Raw genomic sequence first — 19,676 nt, 5'->3', positions numbered from 1 at the left:
TCCATTTTGTGAGCGGCATCCATTTTGTGATTGCCCTTACATAGCCAAATAACTAAAGCCGAATTAGATCTGAAAGGACACGTACACCTTTGCTGACTCCTCTGTGACCTGGGAGAGCTAACTCCACTGCCTCAAGTCAAACCTGTTCGGGCAGTTCCCATCCCAATGGCCGAACGAGATTAGTATCAAGGCACAACATGTCATAAACCGTTCATCGCATACAAGCTATGGCTAATCTCACACACACCTGTCCCTCTTTCTTCTTTATGACTTGTTTTACAAGGAGGTGCCCGATTTTATTGGGGGTCCGTCGATATCTGATGAAAGTTCTGGGCCTTGCCGGGTAATCTATCATGAACTGGACAAACTGAAATGTGGGCTTGTCATCATGACTCTGCTTTTTCTTTGTAGTGAAAATATGTATATGGTCAAACTGTAAAACAAGGAATTCTTGCCTGAAGCTTATTATTTAGTATAAAAAGAAGAGGCTGGTTCTGTAAAAACGAGCAGTCTCCTGAGAACATACATGCTGTTGTACTTCTAGGACACCTGTTACTGGTTGCAGCCAATAAATACGATCCTTGACATCACCTAGAAGACTGTGTTTCTGTGGTCCAAAACAGGAAGGACTCGAGGTCTTTGGGTGTTCTCCCTGGCACCGCCGGGTCCATAAAAACCCGGTACATCAATGCAATGCAATAGATTTCGCGTAAATGCAAGGCCTATTGCATTGGAAATGCTTATTTTTCTTTTGCTGCTGTTTATCCCGCTTAATGAAGTATCCATCTAACTTAAACGTAGCTGGCAGGTATAAAAGGAACAAGTACTCATAAGTAACCGAATACTGTGTGATGTCAGTGTGAGTAGAGTTTTATGAAAGGGCAGGTTAAAAAGGAAAAGTGAGTCTCTGCCGCTCTGTGCTGCAGACTAGAGAGCGATTAGAGCAGCCCCAAAACAATACGTGTCAGTGTAGTCAGAAGAGCGATGGGAGATGAATTATACAGCAGCATCAGGTGCTCCAGCCCAACATGACTGCCATTGACAGACTGCTTTTCTGGAAGAGGCTTTGCAGGACAGCCCGCAGGTACCCAACCCCGCCTTTTGCCCTCTTATACGTGTTTAACAGGTTTTGTAGTATGCAGGACTGCCCAGAGGGCCCTACCAGCAGGCCCCTTACAGCCCTCCTTCAACACTGTAGCCTCAGCAGGACTTTTCAAGGATACACCCAACCCTCAGGACCCCCTTTCCATTAACAAATGTGCTTATTAACTAGTCTTTCAGAATGCGGATAAAAAAGCAAGCCATTCTCCTAGCAGCTAGGGAGGCGGCTATCTCTAGAACCACAACACCTCCCTCCTCTCCCAGACCCCGCAGAACTCATGAGCGCATCAGCTCAGACCAGTCAGAGGCGCTTGAGGGCTTCATGCTGGGGTCAGGGCTGGATATCTGCGCTTTGTTTGAAAAGTATATGTAAATATGCAAGTTTGTTTCTGCTGTCTCAGCATCATCACAGGACAGTGCGGTTGGCGGGCACACAAAGTGAGACCTTGACAGGGGGTGGCTAGGGAGGAGGCATTAAGGGCAAGCGGGGGTGCACTCTTCCCCCTCCTCTGAGAGTCTTCCTTCAGGGCACACTGAATGTGAAACTGTCTGAAGCTCGAGCCAGAGAGGGAGAACACACAGACTATATACAGATAGTCATAGTTACTAGCTTGTGGTGATATTTACAAAGACCCTTGGCATACATTTCAACAGACTTCGCCGTAGTTTTGCCACCATTTTTTTTTAATATAGAATTTTACTTTCATGTCCGAAAACATGGCGTCTGCTGGCTACTCTACATTGTATCTGGGTGTGGACCGTGGGTGATGAAAGCGCTTTGTTTTTCAGGTCCCCTTGGAGGGAGGTAAGGTGACTCTCCCCAGCCACAACTTTTTTTTTTCATTCTTCGAGAGCAGTCGTCCCTCAGCTGGAGTTTAACAATTGGTAGCAAAAATGTAAACATTTATATTTTGAATACACAACAGCAACACAATTTATTTACTGGACAGTTGTTACCAGCCTTACTTCCTGGCGAAAAGTAAACACTGCAAGGTGGCCAGCCTTGCCCCTGACCACCTCTTGTGGAGGCAGGTTGTGTTTGGATGCCCATTCTCTCATCCAAAGAAGGATATCAAAACAGTCGTGGCTGGTTCACACTAATCTGAAAAATATTTGTATTTGTTCATTTTGTGGTCACTAAGAAATCAGCAGTCATCTTGAGGATTTGGGACTCTGGTAAAGACATATTCAAGAGGCCCCTATTCAGAACAACTTTGCATTTTATTACGCATTTTCTGCTAATTCAGGCCCGCAGGCTGCCAACAAAACTTAATTATACACCAAACATTAGGTTACAAAAGACAATTAAAACATGTTTTGCCTGAGTCTCATAAAATCCTTACATTTATATGAACTAGTGAGAGGCGGTGTCAGATGTAGAGGTAGGTAGTGAAGATGGAAACTGGTTGAAATATGGAAATAGGTGAAATAGAGGGGGTGTTCACTTATCCAGGGTACTCAGGGCAATTGCTGACTTTGCACTTTTACACCCCGTAGCTTAGTCAGTGAGATTCAGGGGATGCGAATCTCAATTTCTCAACTACAAGCATTTTCAATGCAATAGGTCTCGAATTTATGCAAGTTTAAGCTATTGGCATTGTAAATGACAATGCATTTGATTTATGTTTTGAAAACCAACACATAAATAAAAGGCATTGCCATTTACAATGCCAATAGCTCAAACTCGCGGAAATTTGAGACCTGGTACTTTGCAAATGCTTGTTTTTATTTCAGGAATCAGGAAGACAGAAGACCGCCTCATCCAGGAAGGCATCGGAAGTCAGGCAGAAGCAAACAGCAGGAATAGGCAAGACTTGTGTCTATCCGGTTGTACACTGCGAGAGAACAGAAGAACGCTGCAAGAGGACACACTGATGGGGTCATCACTGGAGAACAGGTAAGTCCCATAGAGAACAGAGCGCAAGCGTTGAGCTCTCTGTTTGACAGTTATTTATAGCCAGCTTGACACGTGCAGGATTGCACGCAGAGAGGGAAATAATTGACTATGTGCATGTGCAGAAACGCTGACACGTTCCTGCACGGTTGGAAATGTGCATCAACCGTGAACTGGTATAAAGTGCTCAAAGCAAAATGTCACGTGAGAAAAAGACATGTCTCTAAAAGAAAATACAGAATCAAAACAAATAAGCCTAAAATGCCTAAACTTAATACAGAATGGTATTCAATGTACAATGTAACAACATGTTGTTTGCAAATTCAAGAAAGCACAATACATTTGATACTATGGAGTACACGAATAGTCATGTTTGATGTCACACAATGTATGTAATTCATTCTAGAACCCAGAGTAACAACATGTACCACACAGTATGTATGAAATCTCCTCTGCCTCTCTATGGCAAGGGACAAGTGTGCGTGACCCAAGGAATGTAGGGCCATGACAGTCCTTACTTCAAAAGAACACCCCACTGGGTGTGACTAGTCTGTATGGCGTGCATGAATTTCTTGCGCTAAACGAACATGGGGGGCTGATTCCCACAAATTTTCCGAAGTATCATACCCTTTCCATGAAATCAAATAGTACAAACGACCAAGCAACCACCTAGAGCCCAGGATGCATTGCAGCTCGTATTCTAAATGTCGGTTTGGGAGGTAGGGGTGTCATGACTAGTATCTCTGGATGATAGGGTTTTAGCAGATAACATGGAATACTGGATGGATAGGGCATTCAGCAAATAGCTCTAATTTTAGAGAGACTGGATTCACTATTTGTAAGATCTTGAAAGGGCCTATGTACCTGTGAACAGGTTGACGTGATCCTTCTATTTGGAGATATTTGCAGATACACATACTCGGTCTCCAGGATTGTAACCAGCAGCAGGTTCTCGTTTAGTATCTGCTTTTGATTTCATGGACTCTTTATATTTCTGTAGAGGTAGTTTAGCTCGTGTCTGGATGTCGATTAATTGTCGCAAACCCTCAGTGACTCTAGAAGTTAAAGGAGTAAGTAAGGAAATTGGTAGGGTTCTTGGATGACATCCTGTGAGGAATTAAAAAGGGGATACAATGAGTCCCTGCATGCACACTGTTATTGTATACAAGCTCAGCTATTCCCAAGGCTATATCCCATCACTGGTGAGTGTGGCTAAGAGACAGAGGCGTATTTGCTCTAAGGATTGGTTGACCTTCTCAGATTTGGCCGTCTGATTCTGGATGATAAGCAGAGGACAGGGCAACTTCAATTCCTTACATCCTACACAGACTTTACAGAATCGAGAAGTTAATTGACTACGACATTCTGAGATGATCTTGGAAAGTAAGTTGTGCAAACGTATTACATGCTGCAGAAAGATATTACTAAACTTTGTAGCTGTGGGTAATTTTGGCAATGGGAGGAATTGACCCATTTTTTTTTATAGGAAGTCTACAACCACTAAAATTGTAGTGTAACCCTTAGCTGAGGTGGGTTTGTTAAACCAAACATACTAACAGTATGCCAAGGACTGGGTGGTATTGGAAGTCCTGCTGGTGTTTGGTGCAAGGTTTTTTGTTGTTCACAGACAGGACATTTTGCAACATAATCTTTGATATCTTGATTCATAGAGATCCACCAAAACTGTCATGTGCCCATCCCAGGACATGTTCTCTCAACTCCTGAGTAGGTCGAAATATACAAGAGCTAGGATAATACACCCCATCAAGGATGGTATGATTAGGTTTTGAGATCCATTCTTTCATGTTTACATCTTGACTCTGTAACCATAGGGTGGTACAAAAATCATTCTCAGCGGTTGTAGCTGCTAAAATATTTTTGGGAGGATTGATGTTGGGATGTATGGACTCTGATGTTGTATGCATTCCCAAATCGTGATAAAATGTCAGATTGGACCTGCTGTGCTCCTGGGTAATATGTAATCAGAAAGTCATATTTACTAAAGAAATCAAGCCATCTCATTTGGTGTGGTGTCAAAGCCTTCAGGGATTCAAATACTTGTCCATTTTTATGATCGGTGAAGATGGTCACCAAATGTTTTGCCCCATAAGATGATGTTGTCATTCCTTAAAGACCAATTTGGTGGCAAAGAGCTCCCTCTCTGCTACCGTATAATTATGATTTGCTGGGAGCAATTTGTTTTAGTAAAATGCAATGGGGAGTAATTGACTATCCTCTGGATGTCTCTGAGACACAACACCACCAACAGCAACCTGTAAAGTCTCTACTTCAACAAAGAATGGTTGATCCGGGTCAGGATACTTTAGTATAGGAGCTGATATGAATTTTCCTTTTAGAATCTGTAATGCTGGTGAAGCAGCTTCCTACCATACAAAAGGTTGTCCTTTGCGCAAAAAGTAGTGATAGGGGCTACAATGTCGGAAAAGTTCTGGATGAATCATCTGTAAAAATATGCGAAACCAAACAATCATTGGATGTCTTTTATGCTGTTGGGCTCTGGTCACTTTAACATTGCTTCCACTTTGGTTGGGTCCATTGATATGCCAGTTGGAGAAAAGAGAGCCAAGAAAATCTACAGTGCGGGCATTAAAAGGGCATTTATTTAGATTGGCAAATAACTGAATTTCAAGTAATCATTGGAGAACAGCCCTCACCTGTTGAACTTGTGCTTCCTCATATGTTTGAATAATTGAGAATGTCATCAATATAGCCAACTACATAGACATCCAAAAAGTCCTATAACACTTCATTAATAAAGTATTGAAAAGCCGCCGGGGCATTACACAAGCCAAAGTGCATGACAGCAAATTCAAAAAGGAAAAATCTTGTTCGAAAAGCTGTCTTCCACTCGTCCTACTCTTTGACTTGTATATGGTGGTATGCTCCCCTAAGCTCTAGTTTGGTATACGCATTTGAATGTCTGAGTTGATCTAACAGGACTGAGATCAACGGTAATGGATATTTTTTCTTAATGGTTGCCTTATTAAGGCGGCAGTAGTTAATGCATGCCCTTAAATCTCATTGCCCTTTTTTGGGATGAAGACAAGAGAGGAAGACCCTGGTGAAGTGGAATGTCTAATAAAACGTGTAGCCAGGAGTTCATCCAGAGATTGCTGTAAGTATTGTGTCTATGCTTCTATGAGTGTGTACACTCTACTACAAGCAAGAGCAGCTCCAGGAAGTCGCTCTATATGGAAATCATCGGTTCTATAGTGTGGCTGCCTTTACTCAAAAACGTCCTTAAGATCATGGCATAAAGCAGGTATGAGTGCTAATCATCGCACCCCACCTGCGGGACATCATCAACACCTCCTTCGACACCGCTACCTTCCCAGTGAGCTGGAAGCACGCCGAACTCAGCGCTCTACTCAAGAAGCCATCGGCTGACCCCACCGACCTCAAAAACTACCGCCCAATCTCTCTGCTCCTGTTTCCTGCAAAAGTCATCGAGAAGACCGTCAACAAGCAGCTGGCCCCCTTCCTCGAGACGAACGGATCCCTCGACCCCTCGCAGTCTGGCTTCCGGGCCAACCACAGCACCGAGACCGCCCTGATCGCAGTCACCGATGACATCCGAGCGCTGCTCGACAACGGAGATACAGCGGCCCTCATCCTCCTCGACCTCTCCGCGGCCTTCGACACTGTCTGCCATCGTACCCTAGTACAACGCCTCAGCAACGTCGGAGTCCAGGAGAAGGCACTGGAGTGGATCATCTCCTTCCTCGCCGGAAGGACACAGAGAGTCCGCCTCCCTCCGTTCAGATCTGAAGCCACCGAAGTCATCTGCGGCGTCCCTCAAGGCTCCTCGCTCAGTCCAACCCTCTTCAACATCTACATAAGCCCCCTCGCAGACATCGCACGCCAGCACAACCTCAACATCATCTCCTACACCGACGACACCCAGCTGATCCTCTCCCTTACCAACGACCCCGCCACCGCCAGAGCCAACCTTCAATAAGAGATGAAAGAGGTAGCCGAATGGATGAAGAACAGCCGCCTGAAACTGAACTCAGATAAGACGGAAGCCCTCATCCTGGGATCCTCACCCGCTGCTTGGGACGACTCCTGGTGGCCCCCCGCCCTAGGCAGCGCACCCAAACCAACAGACCACGCACGCAACCTGGGCTTCATCCTGGACTCCTCCCTCTCCATAACCAGACAAGTCAACGCCGTCTCCTCGTCGTGCTTCAACATCCTGCGCATGCTACGTAAGATCTTCCGGTGGATCCCCACCGAGACCAGGAAGACGGTCACCCAGGCCCTCGTCACCAGCCGCCTGGACTACGGCAACACCCTCTACGCCGGAACCACCGCCAAACTCCAGAAGAGACTCCAGCGGATCCAGAACGCCTCAGCACGACTCATCCTGGACATCCCCCGTCGCAGCCACATCTCCGGACACCTGAGAGATCTGCATTGGCTCCCGGTCAACAAGAGAATCACCTTCCGTCTCCTCACCCACGCACACAAAGCCCTACACAGCCAAGGCCCAGGATACCTCAACAGCCGCCTCAACTTCTATGCTCCCAAACGCCAGCTTCGATCGACCAGCCACGCCCTCGCCGCCGTCCCCCGCATCCGTAGAGCCACCACAGGGGGATGGTCCTTCTCCTACCTCGCCGCCAAGACATGGAACTCCCTCCCGACCCACCTCCGCCTGACCCAGGACCACCTCGCCTTCAGGAAGCAACTCAAGACCTGGCTGTTCGAGCAGTAGCAGACCCCCCCCCCCCAGCGCCTTGAGACCCTCTCGGTAAGTAGTGCGCTATATAAATGCAATGATTGATTGATTGATTGATTGAGTGCTAGGGAATCTGAGAAAAATGCACAATGTAGAGGAGCAACCCATTCTGCTTCGTTCTCCTGATAACAATGAGTGTGACAGTACATGGGATCTAATTTGACTGTCCTGCGTTCCCAATTGATTTTGGGATTGTGAGTAGTTAACCAGAGTACACCCAAAATCACACCAAAGGTCGGGGTATCAATAAGATCGAATGGCAACTATTGAGACTGAACATGGTGCACACTTCAAGAACGAACTGTTAAAGATAACCTGTACAACCAATCAGATCAAGCAGAGATTTTATTTTAGTCATCAAGCACAATTCTCTGGCACAGTTGAGAGTACAAATGGCACTCTAAAAAAATGTCTGTGTATCTACTGATCTCAAGTGGCCCCCTGTTCTTCCTCTGTTTTATTGAACATGAGAAGCATCCCTGATAGAAAAATAGCTTTATCCCCTCACAAGACAGTGATGGGTAAGGCAATGAGGCTTGCATATGTGGCTTCAGCTGCTGTAGTTTCAATAACTGATGACATCATTCTTGATTTCTGCAAAGGTCTAGGTGATATGGTGAAATCTGTCTCTCATTAGTTGAATGTGGCAACAGAAGACTACAAAGATACACACTGACATGGATGGAACGCTGATGATTGGGTGGTACTTCACAAACATGTTCGTGAAGGCTGTGTCGACGAAAGATGGAGAGAGATTTGTAAAATACTTTTGGTCTAAAAGAGTGCTATCAATTATGCAGTAAAAGAGTGCTATCAATTATGCAGATCCACGCTGCACACACGAAGAGAGCAAGAGTAGCTAACACACTAGATGAAGCTAATGATCAAAGTACAGAGTGTGTACAGAAAATGCCAGTGGTCTCATTTATGAGGCCTTGCGTCAGTTTTGCGCCGCCGGTGCGTCACTTTTTGTGACGCACCAGCGGTGTAAAAAATGCGCCTTGTTGCGCCATATTTAAAAAGTGACACATCTAGGTAGATGCGTCACTTTTTAAACCCCTGCGCCACATTATACCTGCGTCAGGTATAATGTATGCAGAGGGGGCGTTCCCCCGCAAAAAGCCTCGTAATAGTGACGCAGTGAAATCTATGAGATTTCACTGCGTCACTTTTCGGACGCTGTTGCGTCAAAATCTTGCGCCTGCCTCACAGCAGGCGTAAGACTGACACAAGCCCTTTCACATGGGGCTTTCCCCATGTGAAAGGACGCATTGCTGGAGTCGCGTCACTTTTGTGACACACTCCAGCAATGCGTCACTTTTGTGCTTGAAGATACGTCAGAAATACTGACGTATCTGTAACTCCTTGCGACATGATGCGTCATACATTAAATCGGACGCATCAGGAATGTCGCAAGGAGTGCGCAGTGAAAAGTGACGCATCGCTGTTTTCACGCAGCGATGCGTCACTTTTCATAAATGAGGCCCCAAGTTTGTATCGTAAATCCAGAGGAGCATGAACGTTTTTCTGAAACTGGTGAAGATAAAGTGAAAAAACAAAAGCAAAAGTTTTAGGTGAGCGAGAGTTCAGATGAAGAATCTGATATTCCTGAAGTACGGTTACAGGGTTGTCCGAGTGAAGAACAGTTACAGTACAAAAGAGGAAAGCATGAGTGGAAGCAAGAAGAAGTAATCTCTGATGGAGTCAATGACAAGTTGCAGTTGAAAATAAAATTAAAAAAGACCCCTTTTGGAAGAAAGCGATTTACAATGGACATACATGATATTGAAGTGCAAGCTCGAGGTCAAGACAGAAGACAAAGAGATATAAACTGTTGTTAGAAGAGAAAAAGCTGAGACTGAAACTAAAGAAAGCCACCTTGTTACGTGAAATAGTGACTTTGATTATTCTTCTCTCTGAAAAAAAATAACAGAAATTAGAGAGGTTTTTTAAGGACTGAAACAACTATTGAGTCTAGTTGATCGATGACAGATTTGCTTTGAAGTTGACACATGAAATGAAAAAGACAATGTTGGTTTTGCTTCCAGATTTTTGTTGTTAATTATGGTTTAATGAAAGGATAAGCAGAAGAAAATATTATTCTTTACAGAAAACTTTGGCTGATTTTGAATATTGCCACGAGGATTTTTTGATTTAAAGAAGGAGATGGGAAATAGCAGATGCTCTAAAATTGTAGGGATGGCACTGTTAATGATGCCGTTAATTTTATTAGGTGGCCTATTGGTGTACTTATTGACTCCTGTGGGAAATATTTCAGATTGTTTAAATAGTAATGTTGGGGAGAGGATGTGGCCTAACAACGAGAGCGGTGGACCTCGAAGCTGAGGAACCAAGTTCGAGTCTCAGTAGGGATACTCAACATCCTGTGATTCTGGGCGAATCACTTAATCTCCCTGTGCCTAACAAAAATGAATGTGTCAGTCACTTTTGCAACTGGTGCTTTTGTAAAGCGTTCTGATACATGATACCTATGGGTCAAGTTTGCGCTATATAAAACTCCTCCCCCCAAAACAATGTTGAAGTTAGGACTAACTGTTATCAATTTGAAAAATTATACCAGTACACAAAAGAGCATTTTAGTTAGTGGTCGTATAATATTTTCTTTTTTTTATTGCTTTTAATCATGGAAATTCATATTATGGATAAATATACACAGCCAAGTCTCTAACATTTCATAAAATTCATAAATTAAACTTTCAATATCAAGTAACACAGTATATATATATATGTAGCAGCATAAACGTTCCTTACACCCCACCTGTATTTGGGTTAGCAGCATTTGTTAAGAAAGTGACACAAACCATCCCCTTAGAAAGTGTGGATGCATCTAGATCACAAAAAGCATATACTGTAATTACCAAAAAGTTATTAAACAGACATAATGTCCCAGAACAGACACCCCAGACTAACATGCCCCTCTAGAGTTTTTCCTCCTATCCCTGCCATCCAGGTGGCACCCAGGGCCCAAATCCTACATCCCTAGAAAATGGAAAGTTTGTTGTTGATTATAGTAATAGTATGAGCTAAATAACAGTTTGGAAACGTTGAATTGTGAAACACTTAGATACATAGTATGTATAGAAAGCAGATGTAATCCTAGAATTATGTGAGGACTAGATAATGGTCTTCTTGCTTGTACAAAATGCCAATAAAAATATTTGATAAAAAAAACCAATATGAGGGATATTGTCTAATATGTGATAAGTCCGAATGATAATGCAGATCCATCGACGGCCAGTGTAGGTTATGGCTCAGCGTTTAACACCTTAGGAATCCTCAATGTACTAGCTAAACTAAGGTCATCAAAGTTTCCAGTTGCACCTGAATCAATCAGCACTGGTAACATTTGACTTTGTTGAGCAGTTAGCATAAGGGTAACGTGCATCGTAAAATAGTGAGAGATTCTTGCCACAGTGTTTGCCAAATATTGGGAAATTTGTGGAACAGTCTTTTTTGACTCGGCGATCTCCTTTCTAGTCGAAAGCACTTGTTTTCCGGAGCTGCAGCAACTGGATTATAGACAACTTTCTTGTAGGACAATCACAGGCAAAGTGCCCCGCTTTGCCCCAGTAAAAACATGCATTTCGTTTACGATGACGCTCTTTATCCTCAGTCATTAATGGGCCCTAACCCCTCTTATTTCCATAAGTTCTACATCAGGGACCGTAAAGGGAGGTCCTTGATTCCTGACGTCACCTTGGTCAACTCGCTCACCTTGGTCTCGCTCAAAGAGTCAGGAGCGAAGCAGAGAGTGAGTGACAAGAGCCGCATTGAGCACATTGAGTGGTGTGCAATGAGCCCTGACCAGGGAGCAGAGAGACAAGAGCTGCCTTGCCGCCCCGCTGAGCCCAACAAGCCTCATCTAGCTGCGGAACCACCACCACAACACCTTCCCGCTTGACGGCCTGACAGCCTGACAGCTCATGGTGGCGGGAGTGCTGTAGGAGCAGTGGCAGAGGGAGCGGTAGCAGGGGTGAGGTTGTACCAGGCCCAGGTCAGGTCCAGGATGAGGCCCAGGACCTGGAAGTCCTAGGGAGCACCACAGTGACACACCAGCAGGTGCACTAGGGGGAACAGCGACCCCTGGTCATTGGAGCCATGCAGCGGCAACATTAAGGTAGCATCAAGGCGCCTTAAGGCGCAGTGTGATGCAGTCAGGAGCGTCAGGAGCCGAGGAGTTTCAAAAGCCTTTAAGAGCCTTAAGAGCTACAGAAAGTAGGACCAACGAAGTGCAAGCACAAGCCATACATCATATTGAATATCCCAACATATCTTGCCTCTGGCAAGGGAGTGGACAAAGTCTGGGTCAGGGCTGGGCAAAAGCTGGGACTAAGCCAAAACTAAGCCAGGGTTGGCTGGGACTACATTGGGCCACAATAGGTAGTTCCCGATTGTCAACAGAAAACATTTAAATAAATAAATAACCAGCTAAAATAGAACTTGAAAATTGAAAGTCAAAAAGGTCAGGAAGACGCCGAAGCAGCCTAAAAAAATAGTAGGAGCAGAAAAACCCCCAACACCGACCAAGGGAGCACAAAACAAAACAAAATCACAATCCAGAACCCAATGCAGCCAAAAAAAGGAACATCAACAGCTGTAAAAGCCCACTGATATCTCCAATTGAAACCATGAACAAGAACTAGGAAGGGAGAAGGACAACAGGAATACACAAGTCCTTTGATGTATTGCTTATACACATATACACTATTGTGCCCTTACCTTGTTTGGAGCTTCCAAGCCCCGTTCGTTCTCCCTTCTAGAATGTGAGGCTGGCGGCACTCGACGACTTGCAGTTGCAGTCTCGTCGAGTTGGTCAGACACCAGGTTGTGCTTACAGTAAAAGTACTTACCTTTACTTGCTGGCTCCGTGTCTTCTTCACCAACTTCTCATCATAACAATTTTGGCGACGATCTTCTCATTCCTAGACCTCTTAAGCACAACCTGGTGTCATTCCTGCATTTTTTCTTGCTTCCTGTGGTCTGTCTGGCCGTCTCAATGCTTTGTGCAATGCAAATTTTGATGTCTCCTTCCAACGCTTAACTTCATTTTTTTCATGCTTTTCGAGGTACTGTTTCCGTGCTTTATTGGGCATTTGGCTATCTGCAGCCTGTACTGTTCTGCCTTTTCTGGGCCACCTGTGGCTTAGATGGGCCCACGCTCTTACGCTGGGGCAGGACGCGCAGCGGCAGACACGATTAAACCGACACCAGTGTCATGGTCGGAAGTGACATGCTCGAGCGCCCGTCCCTCTTTTATTGGACCCCGCAGGCCACGCCTGGCCTGCGGATGTAGGGATGCGTGGACGTGAATAAACTAGACCGATACGGTCATTACATCTCTATCCAACTTCTAGTGGAGAAGTGTGGCTCAATGGTTAGAGCGGCAGACCCTGATGCAGAGGTCTAGCCCGGGACCGGGGTTCAATTCCCTGCCTCGGCGGGTCTTGGGCTCAAAATTCCACGGACCTGATAATTCTTGCCTCGGTGCCTATTCTAATCATAGAGTCCCACTCTGCAACTCTGGGCAATAGCTTGCTTAATCTCCACAACGGCCCCCACAACGCTAAGGATGCCTGGCCTTCAACCTGGGGGTGCCCAGGAGTGGACGCCTCACAGGGAAAGCCAGGACGGGTTCCACAGCGGTATTCGTACAAGCGCCTTGAGACCCTTGCGGGTGAGTAGTGCGCTATACAAGTATCAATTTACATTTACATTACATTTACACAATAAATGTTTTTTCAAACAGATGAAAGAGTCTTAGTCATGATATATTAAACAGGATGCCTGGGTACTTGCGTGTCCCTTGTTGACAGACTCAGGGTCTCAGCAGGCAGGCATAGTCTTTCAGTTTTTGGCTCGGTGGTGGATTGGGCCTCAGATTGTATCTCCCGGCATTGCCCCGACCACCCTCAATATTCTGATGAGTGTCTCTGATGGCAGCCGCCGGCGTTGGAGATACCACTGTGGATCCTTGTCCTTCCGCTTCGCGTTCTGGGGGTTGAGTGTGTTCTTCCCCGGGGGTCGCTGCCCGCTTGATGGGCTGCCTTCTTCTGGTGTCTCCGGTCGCTGTCTGGATCCCGACTGGAGGGCCTTGAACCAAGAGGTGTTTCGCGATACTTCTTCTTCTCCCTATTGGGTGGTTACCATGGTGCCTTTGGTTGATGTTACTGTCCAAGTGCCCGGTTCATAGGGGGTTTGGAACTTCCCTCCGGGGCGTCTGTTCCGTATAATCACTCGGGTCCCGAAGCTTAGGTTTCTTGGATTGGCTCTCCTGTGTATGCTGGGTGTGTATCACTTACAACGCAACTTTTACGTCGTAATGCTGTTACAACGCAGCTATTACAACGCAGGATCCATTACATCGGATGCCATTACAACGCATGGCATTACATAGCAGATGGTATTACAACGCATACCATTACATCGTAAGTATTGGTAAGTATATAATTTTTTTTTATTTTATTTAATATTATATAATTGATTTAATTATTATTAATTATGAATAAAAATATGTATTTATGTTTTTAAATATTATAAATTAAATATATCAATTTAAATAATTTTTTTAAAAAGTATGAGTATAGGAGTATATGTTTTGGGGTACTGAGGTATATGTTTTGGGGTGTTTGGGTATTTTTATGTTTTAGGGCAGGGTTTGTGTTTTGGGGTACAGGGGTGTTTTTAGGTTTGGGTTTTGGGGTACAGGGGTGTTTTTAGGTTTTAGGGTAGGGTTTGGGTTTTGGGGTACAGGGGTGTTTTTAGGTTTTAGGGTAGGGTTTGGGTTTTGGGGTACAGGGGTGTTTTTAGGTTTTAGGGTAGGGTTTGGGTTTTGGGGTACAGGGGTGTTTTTAGGTTTTAGGGTAGGGTTTGGGTTTTGGGGTACATGGGTGTTTTTAGGTTTTAGGGTAGGGTTTGGGTTTTGGGGTACAGGGGTGTTTTTAGGTTTTAGGGTAGGGTTTGGGTTTTGGGGTACAGGGGTGTTTTTAGGTTTTAGGGCAGGGTTTGGGTTTTGGGGTACAGGGGTGTTTTTAGGTTTTAGGGCAGGGTTTGGGTTTTGGGGTACAGGGGTGTTTTTAGGGTTCAGGGGTAGGTTTGTGTTTTGGGTTAATTAAATTATATTTACCATTTTTAAATTAATTAAAATATATTTAATAAATTAAATTAATTTTATTACATTAATTACATTTTTAAATTAAATTAATTAAATTAAATAAATTATTTCAATTAATTTAATTTAATTTAAATTATAAAAATATGTTCATTAAGTTAATTTAATTATTTTAATTAAATTAAATTATTTCCATTTTTTATTAAAATTACATTTATTAAATAGATATTATTTTATTAAATAAAATTAATGGCTATTTTAAAATGTATTTTAATTACATTAATTAAATTAAATTAATTAAATTAACTTAATAACATTTTTTTAAAAAAGGTATACTTACCTATACTTACGATGTAATGCCATGCGTTGTAATACCATCTGCTATGTAATGCCATGCGTTGTAATGGCATCCGATGTAATGGATCCTGCGTTGTAAAAATTCCGTTGTAACGGAATGCGACGTAAAAATCTGCGTTGTACTGACACCAATCCGTATGCTGGCACGCTGATTGCCTTGTCGTCTCCGTGTCTGGGCCTCTTCTGTATCGGCTGGGGGCGGTGACCAGCCCGGGACAGTGGGAAGGAGGTCTCTCCGTGGTCCTTGAAACATGAGGGCCCATGGGCTTCTTTGGGTGGCGCAGTGGGGAGTGCCCCGATACTCCAGCAGGAATTCGTGCAACCTTTGCTCCGGATCGGCTTGTTCCACTATGGCTATTCGGAAGACTTTATTAAGAGTCCGCATAAACCTCTCCACATCCCCATTTGCCTGGGGCCACTGCGGTGTGATGCGACGGTGTTGAATTCCTCTTGTCCTGAGGAACGTGGCAAATTCGGCCCCCTGGAAGGGCGGCCCGTTGTCGCTCCGTATCTCAGATGGGTAGCCGAACATGGAGAACATCCTTTCTAGCGCTGGTCCTACATGTACGAACGCAGTGGAGACGACCTTTTCCACTAAGGGGTACTTGGAGTAGGAGTCTATGTCCACTAAGGTGTGTCCTTCTCCTGGGAAGCTCCCAAAGTCTATGCTGACTTTAGTCCAGGGAGATGTGCAGGCTTCTTCCGTAATTATTGGCACGGGTCTCTCAGGGTCGCTTGTCAATTGGCAGGCCATGCAGTTCCTCACATATTCTTCCACCCTGATCTCCAGATCTGGAAACAAAACCTTCTCCCTCATGCGCGCCTTCATCTTTGTCGTGCCTTGGTGCCCTCCATGGGCGAGTTGTACCGCCCTGTGTCTCAGGCTTTGGGGTATGACCAGTCGTGATCCTCGTAATAACACCCCGTCATCTGTGGCACTCAACTCGTGTCGTATTCGCCAGAATTTGGTGAGTGATTCTTTGTCTTCCGCGGACGAGGAGGTAGGGGGTCGTAGGTACTCAACCCATGATCCATCTTGAACGGCCTGCAGCGATCTCCGGTATATATTGTCAGTGGCGTCTGCCTCTTTTATGTCCTCCATAGTCATGCTGTTTGGGCATGAGGCGAGTGCCACCCACTGTGCGTATTCCTCACAGTCGTCGTCCGCCGGCTCAGGTTCTTGTTGTGCGGGATGGCGCGATAAGTAGTCTGCCGGATTCTTGACCCCTGGGCGGTAGGTAACTTCCATTTCATATGATTGCAGTTGAATGACCCACGGTTCAATGCAAGGTGGCGGGTGCGGGGCAGTTCCCTTGAAAAGGGACACTAGTGGTTGGTGGTCCGTAACCATTACGAACGGGTGGCCTTGTAGGTATAGGTGGAAGTGGCCGCAGGCCCATTTAATCACGAGAGCCTCCCTCTCGATCTGGGCATATCTGGTCTCAGTCGGAGTTAGCGCCTTACTGGCAAAAGCTAGTGCCGTCCACTGGCCGGGTTCGTGTTCTTGTGTCAGGACGGCGCCGAGGCCCTCCGGGCTGGCATCAACGATCACCTCTGTACGCTTCGTGGGGTCGAAGTAGGAGAGGGTGGCCTTCTCCAGGAGCGCATCCTTGATTCCCTGGAATGCTTCTTCTTCTCTCGAACCCCACTGCCATGGGGCATCTGTCTTGGTCAGTGCTCGTAGCGGCTCACTCCGGGTGGCCAGGCCTGGTATGAACCGGCCACAGTACGTGGCCATACCGAGGAAGCTTCTCACTTCTGTCGGGGACTTCGGTGCCAGAGCGTCTTTGACGGATCAATCTGGATGCCCTCCTGGTTAAAGACATAACCGAAGAATTCTATGGAGGGCTGGAAGAACTGACATTTCTCTTTGTGGAGCGTCACTCCGTGGGTGCTCAGTCTCTTCAGGACATCCCTCAGGTGCTTGTAGTGCTCTGACGCGGTGGCGGAGTGGATTAAGATGTCATTGCTGACATTTATGACTTCCGGCAGTCCAGAGAGGAGTTTCCGGATGGTGTTCTGGAACACCTCCGCCGCTGATGAGATGCCGAAGTTCAGCTGTTTGTAGCGCCGGAGCCCTAGGTGCTAAAGGTGGTAATAAAACGGCTTTCCTCCTCTAGGGGCAGTTGATGGTCTCCAGCATTTAAGTCTATCTTCGAGAACCACTTCGACCCATTTACATCAGCGACAATGTCATCCATGGTTAGGGTTAGATGCCTCTCCCTTCGGATTGCGGCGTTGGGTAGCCCCATATCGATGCACAGGCGTATTTCGCCTGGTTGCTTGGGCTTCTCTACAATAACCATGGGCGATATCCATGGTGTAGGCCCCGTGACCTTCTCTACGACGCCCAGGTTTTCTAGTTTTTCCAGTTCCTTTTCCACCAGTCGGCGTAGGTGGAAGGGTATCCGACGGTGGCGCAAGGCAGTGGGAGTGACCGATCTGTCAATAGGCAGCTTGATGGGCTCACATTTAATGCAGCCTAGGCCTTTGAATAGTTCAGGGAATCGATCCAATAGCTCCTCTACTTGATGTGCCCTTATACGATTCGCAAAGGCTATCAGTTTCAAATCTTCTGCTGTGTGGCTACTTATCAGAGTGTCGGCCTCTCGGTTGATGATATGAATCGTTGCCATTACCTGTGACTCATCGGCCTGGATTGGTATTGTAATTTTTCCCTTTAGGGGTAATGGTGTGTCTGCTCCATAAGCAAAAATCCTGGTCTTGGACGGCGTTACCTCAGGCCGTGGACGTAATTTGTTGAAGTGTTGCAGGCCTATCACGTTGACGGTGGCGCCAGTATCGATTATGGCCTTGACCTCATTTCCCGCCATCTGTACGATACATGTGGGTTGTGGCCGTCGTCGTTGTTTAAGCTCTCGTGCGAACGAGACGATATACGCTTCCTCGTCCTCCGACTCCGAGTCGTCGTACACTGTGGGTAGGTGTTTCTCTGCCCTTGCTGGTGGTGAGTCGTTTAGTGATAGTTGACGGACGGCTTTGGTGGGTGTCCGTGACTTCCTGAATGATTTTGATGTGTTCCTTTTGCGGCACACTGACGCAAAGTGGTTCGGGATTCCACAGTTTGCACATGTCTTTCCTTGGGCCGGGCAGTCCTTGGCCGCGTGGGGCTCATGCCCACAATATCCACACCGTGCTCGGGGTGGGTCCCTCCTATATTCCTTTTGTGGTGGTCCACGTGGTTGAGACCGCACTGCATCCGCCCTTTCCACTTTGATGGTCTCCGTCTTGACCGGTGGCTTGTGTAGTGCTTGTTCCATGGCGGTGGCCCTGACGCTTGAGAGTTCGTGGGATATGGCAAGGATTAAAATGTCTTCCAGCGATATGCCTGGTGTTCGCAGAATCAACCCTCTCAGCGCCTTGTCTCGACATCCTTGTATTATCTGCCCTCTTATGGCTTTAGGCTGGTCTTCGTCGGTAGAGCTAGCTAGCTCCCTGACGCGGGCATGGAACTGGTCAATTGTCTCACCTTCCCTCTGACGTGCTAGTTCTAATTTGAAGACCTCGAAGTCTACATTCAGCTGGGGGTCAAAATGGCCGTTCAGGGCAGTGACCGCTGCCTCATAATCACCCGCCTCCCCCGTATTAGGCAGGTATTTGAACAGTCTAAATATTTTGTCGCCAGCGTAGTGTAGCAAAAGCGATCGTTTCACTGCTGTATCTGTCTCTCTTGTTACTACAAAGTAATTTTCCAGTCTTTCAAGCCATATCTTCCACCTTGGGGAGGCTGTGGACGGGTCTTCCACTTCGCTGAACAGCGGTAGCATCCCTGTGGCGGCATGTTGAAATGGGATGTTGATGATTGGTGCAGGCTCGTCTTCGTCCCCCATGGTGACAGTGGGTCTGGGTGTTGTCTATGGGTCCCTCCTGACTGTTTTCCCCTCCTGCGCCGGCTCTGGGACGCCACGCGACGGCTGTGCGGCTCACCTCGGTTCTGTCGCGACGTCTGCAGGCCTCAGTGACGCCGCGTGGTGGCTGCGCAGCTGGCTGTATCCCCTCCCGGGTGTCGTCGGTTCCAGGTGGCGTGTGGGTGTTGCGGCCTGTTCTGGAGGCTTCCCCACCTCTGTCGACTGGTAGAGGTCCTTCTGAAGTGCAGTTGGCACACACCCAGGGAAGTCCACCACTCACACTCAATGCGTGAGCTTTTGTACGGCGATTTCCGCGACTCACGCGCAATGCGTGAGCATTGGCAGGGTGTATTGCCAGTCCGCGGCTCACGCGAGATGCGTGGGAAACGGCAAGTGGTCGCATAATGTGAGTCGGCTTCGCGCACTCCGGCGCCGCGTTCTCTCCTTTTCTCCAGGGAGGGTGCTGTGGCTCAGGCTTGGAGGCAGGATTGGTCATACAGGCCCCAGTGTCCCAGTGGATGGGAGTGGCAGTTGGTTGACACGCGGTAGGCACCGTGGAACGGA

The 19,676-nt window shown here is 46.4% G+C and overlaps 1 protein-coding gene across 1 annotated transcript; it reads right to left on the bottom strand.

Moving 5' to 3' along the window:
* Positions 1-17,321: 17,321 nt before the first annotated feature.
* On the bottom strand, positions 17,322-19,094 carry LOC147751396 (uncharacterized). Its single transcript, XM_086933194.1, has one exon. The coding sequence runs from the start codon at positions 19,092-19,094 to the stop codon at positions 17,322-17,324; it is 1,773 nt and encodes a 590-aa protein (XP_086789320.1).
* Between the last annotated feature and the right edge of the window lie 582 nt (positions 19,095-19,676).

This window comes from Lissotriton vulgaris, chromosome 1_1 (assembly GCF_964263255.1).
Source record: "Lissotriton vulgaris chromosome 1_1, aLisVul1.2, whole genome shotgun sequence".
Taxonomy (NCBI): Eukaryota; Metazoa; Chordata; class Amphibia; order Caudata; family Salamandridae; genus Lissotriton; species Lissotriton vulgaris.
Note: the sequence above shows the minus strand (reverse complement) of the source record. Positions and strands in the feature narration are given on the sequence as shown.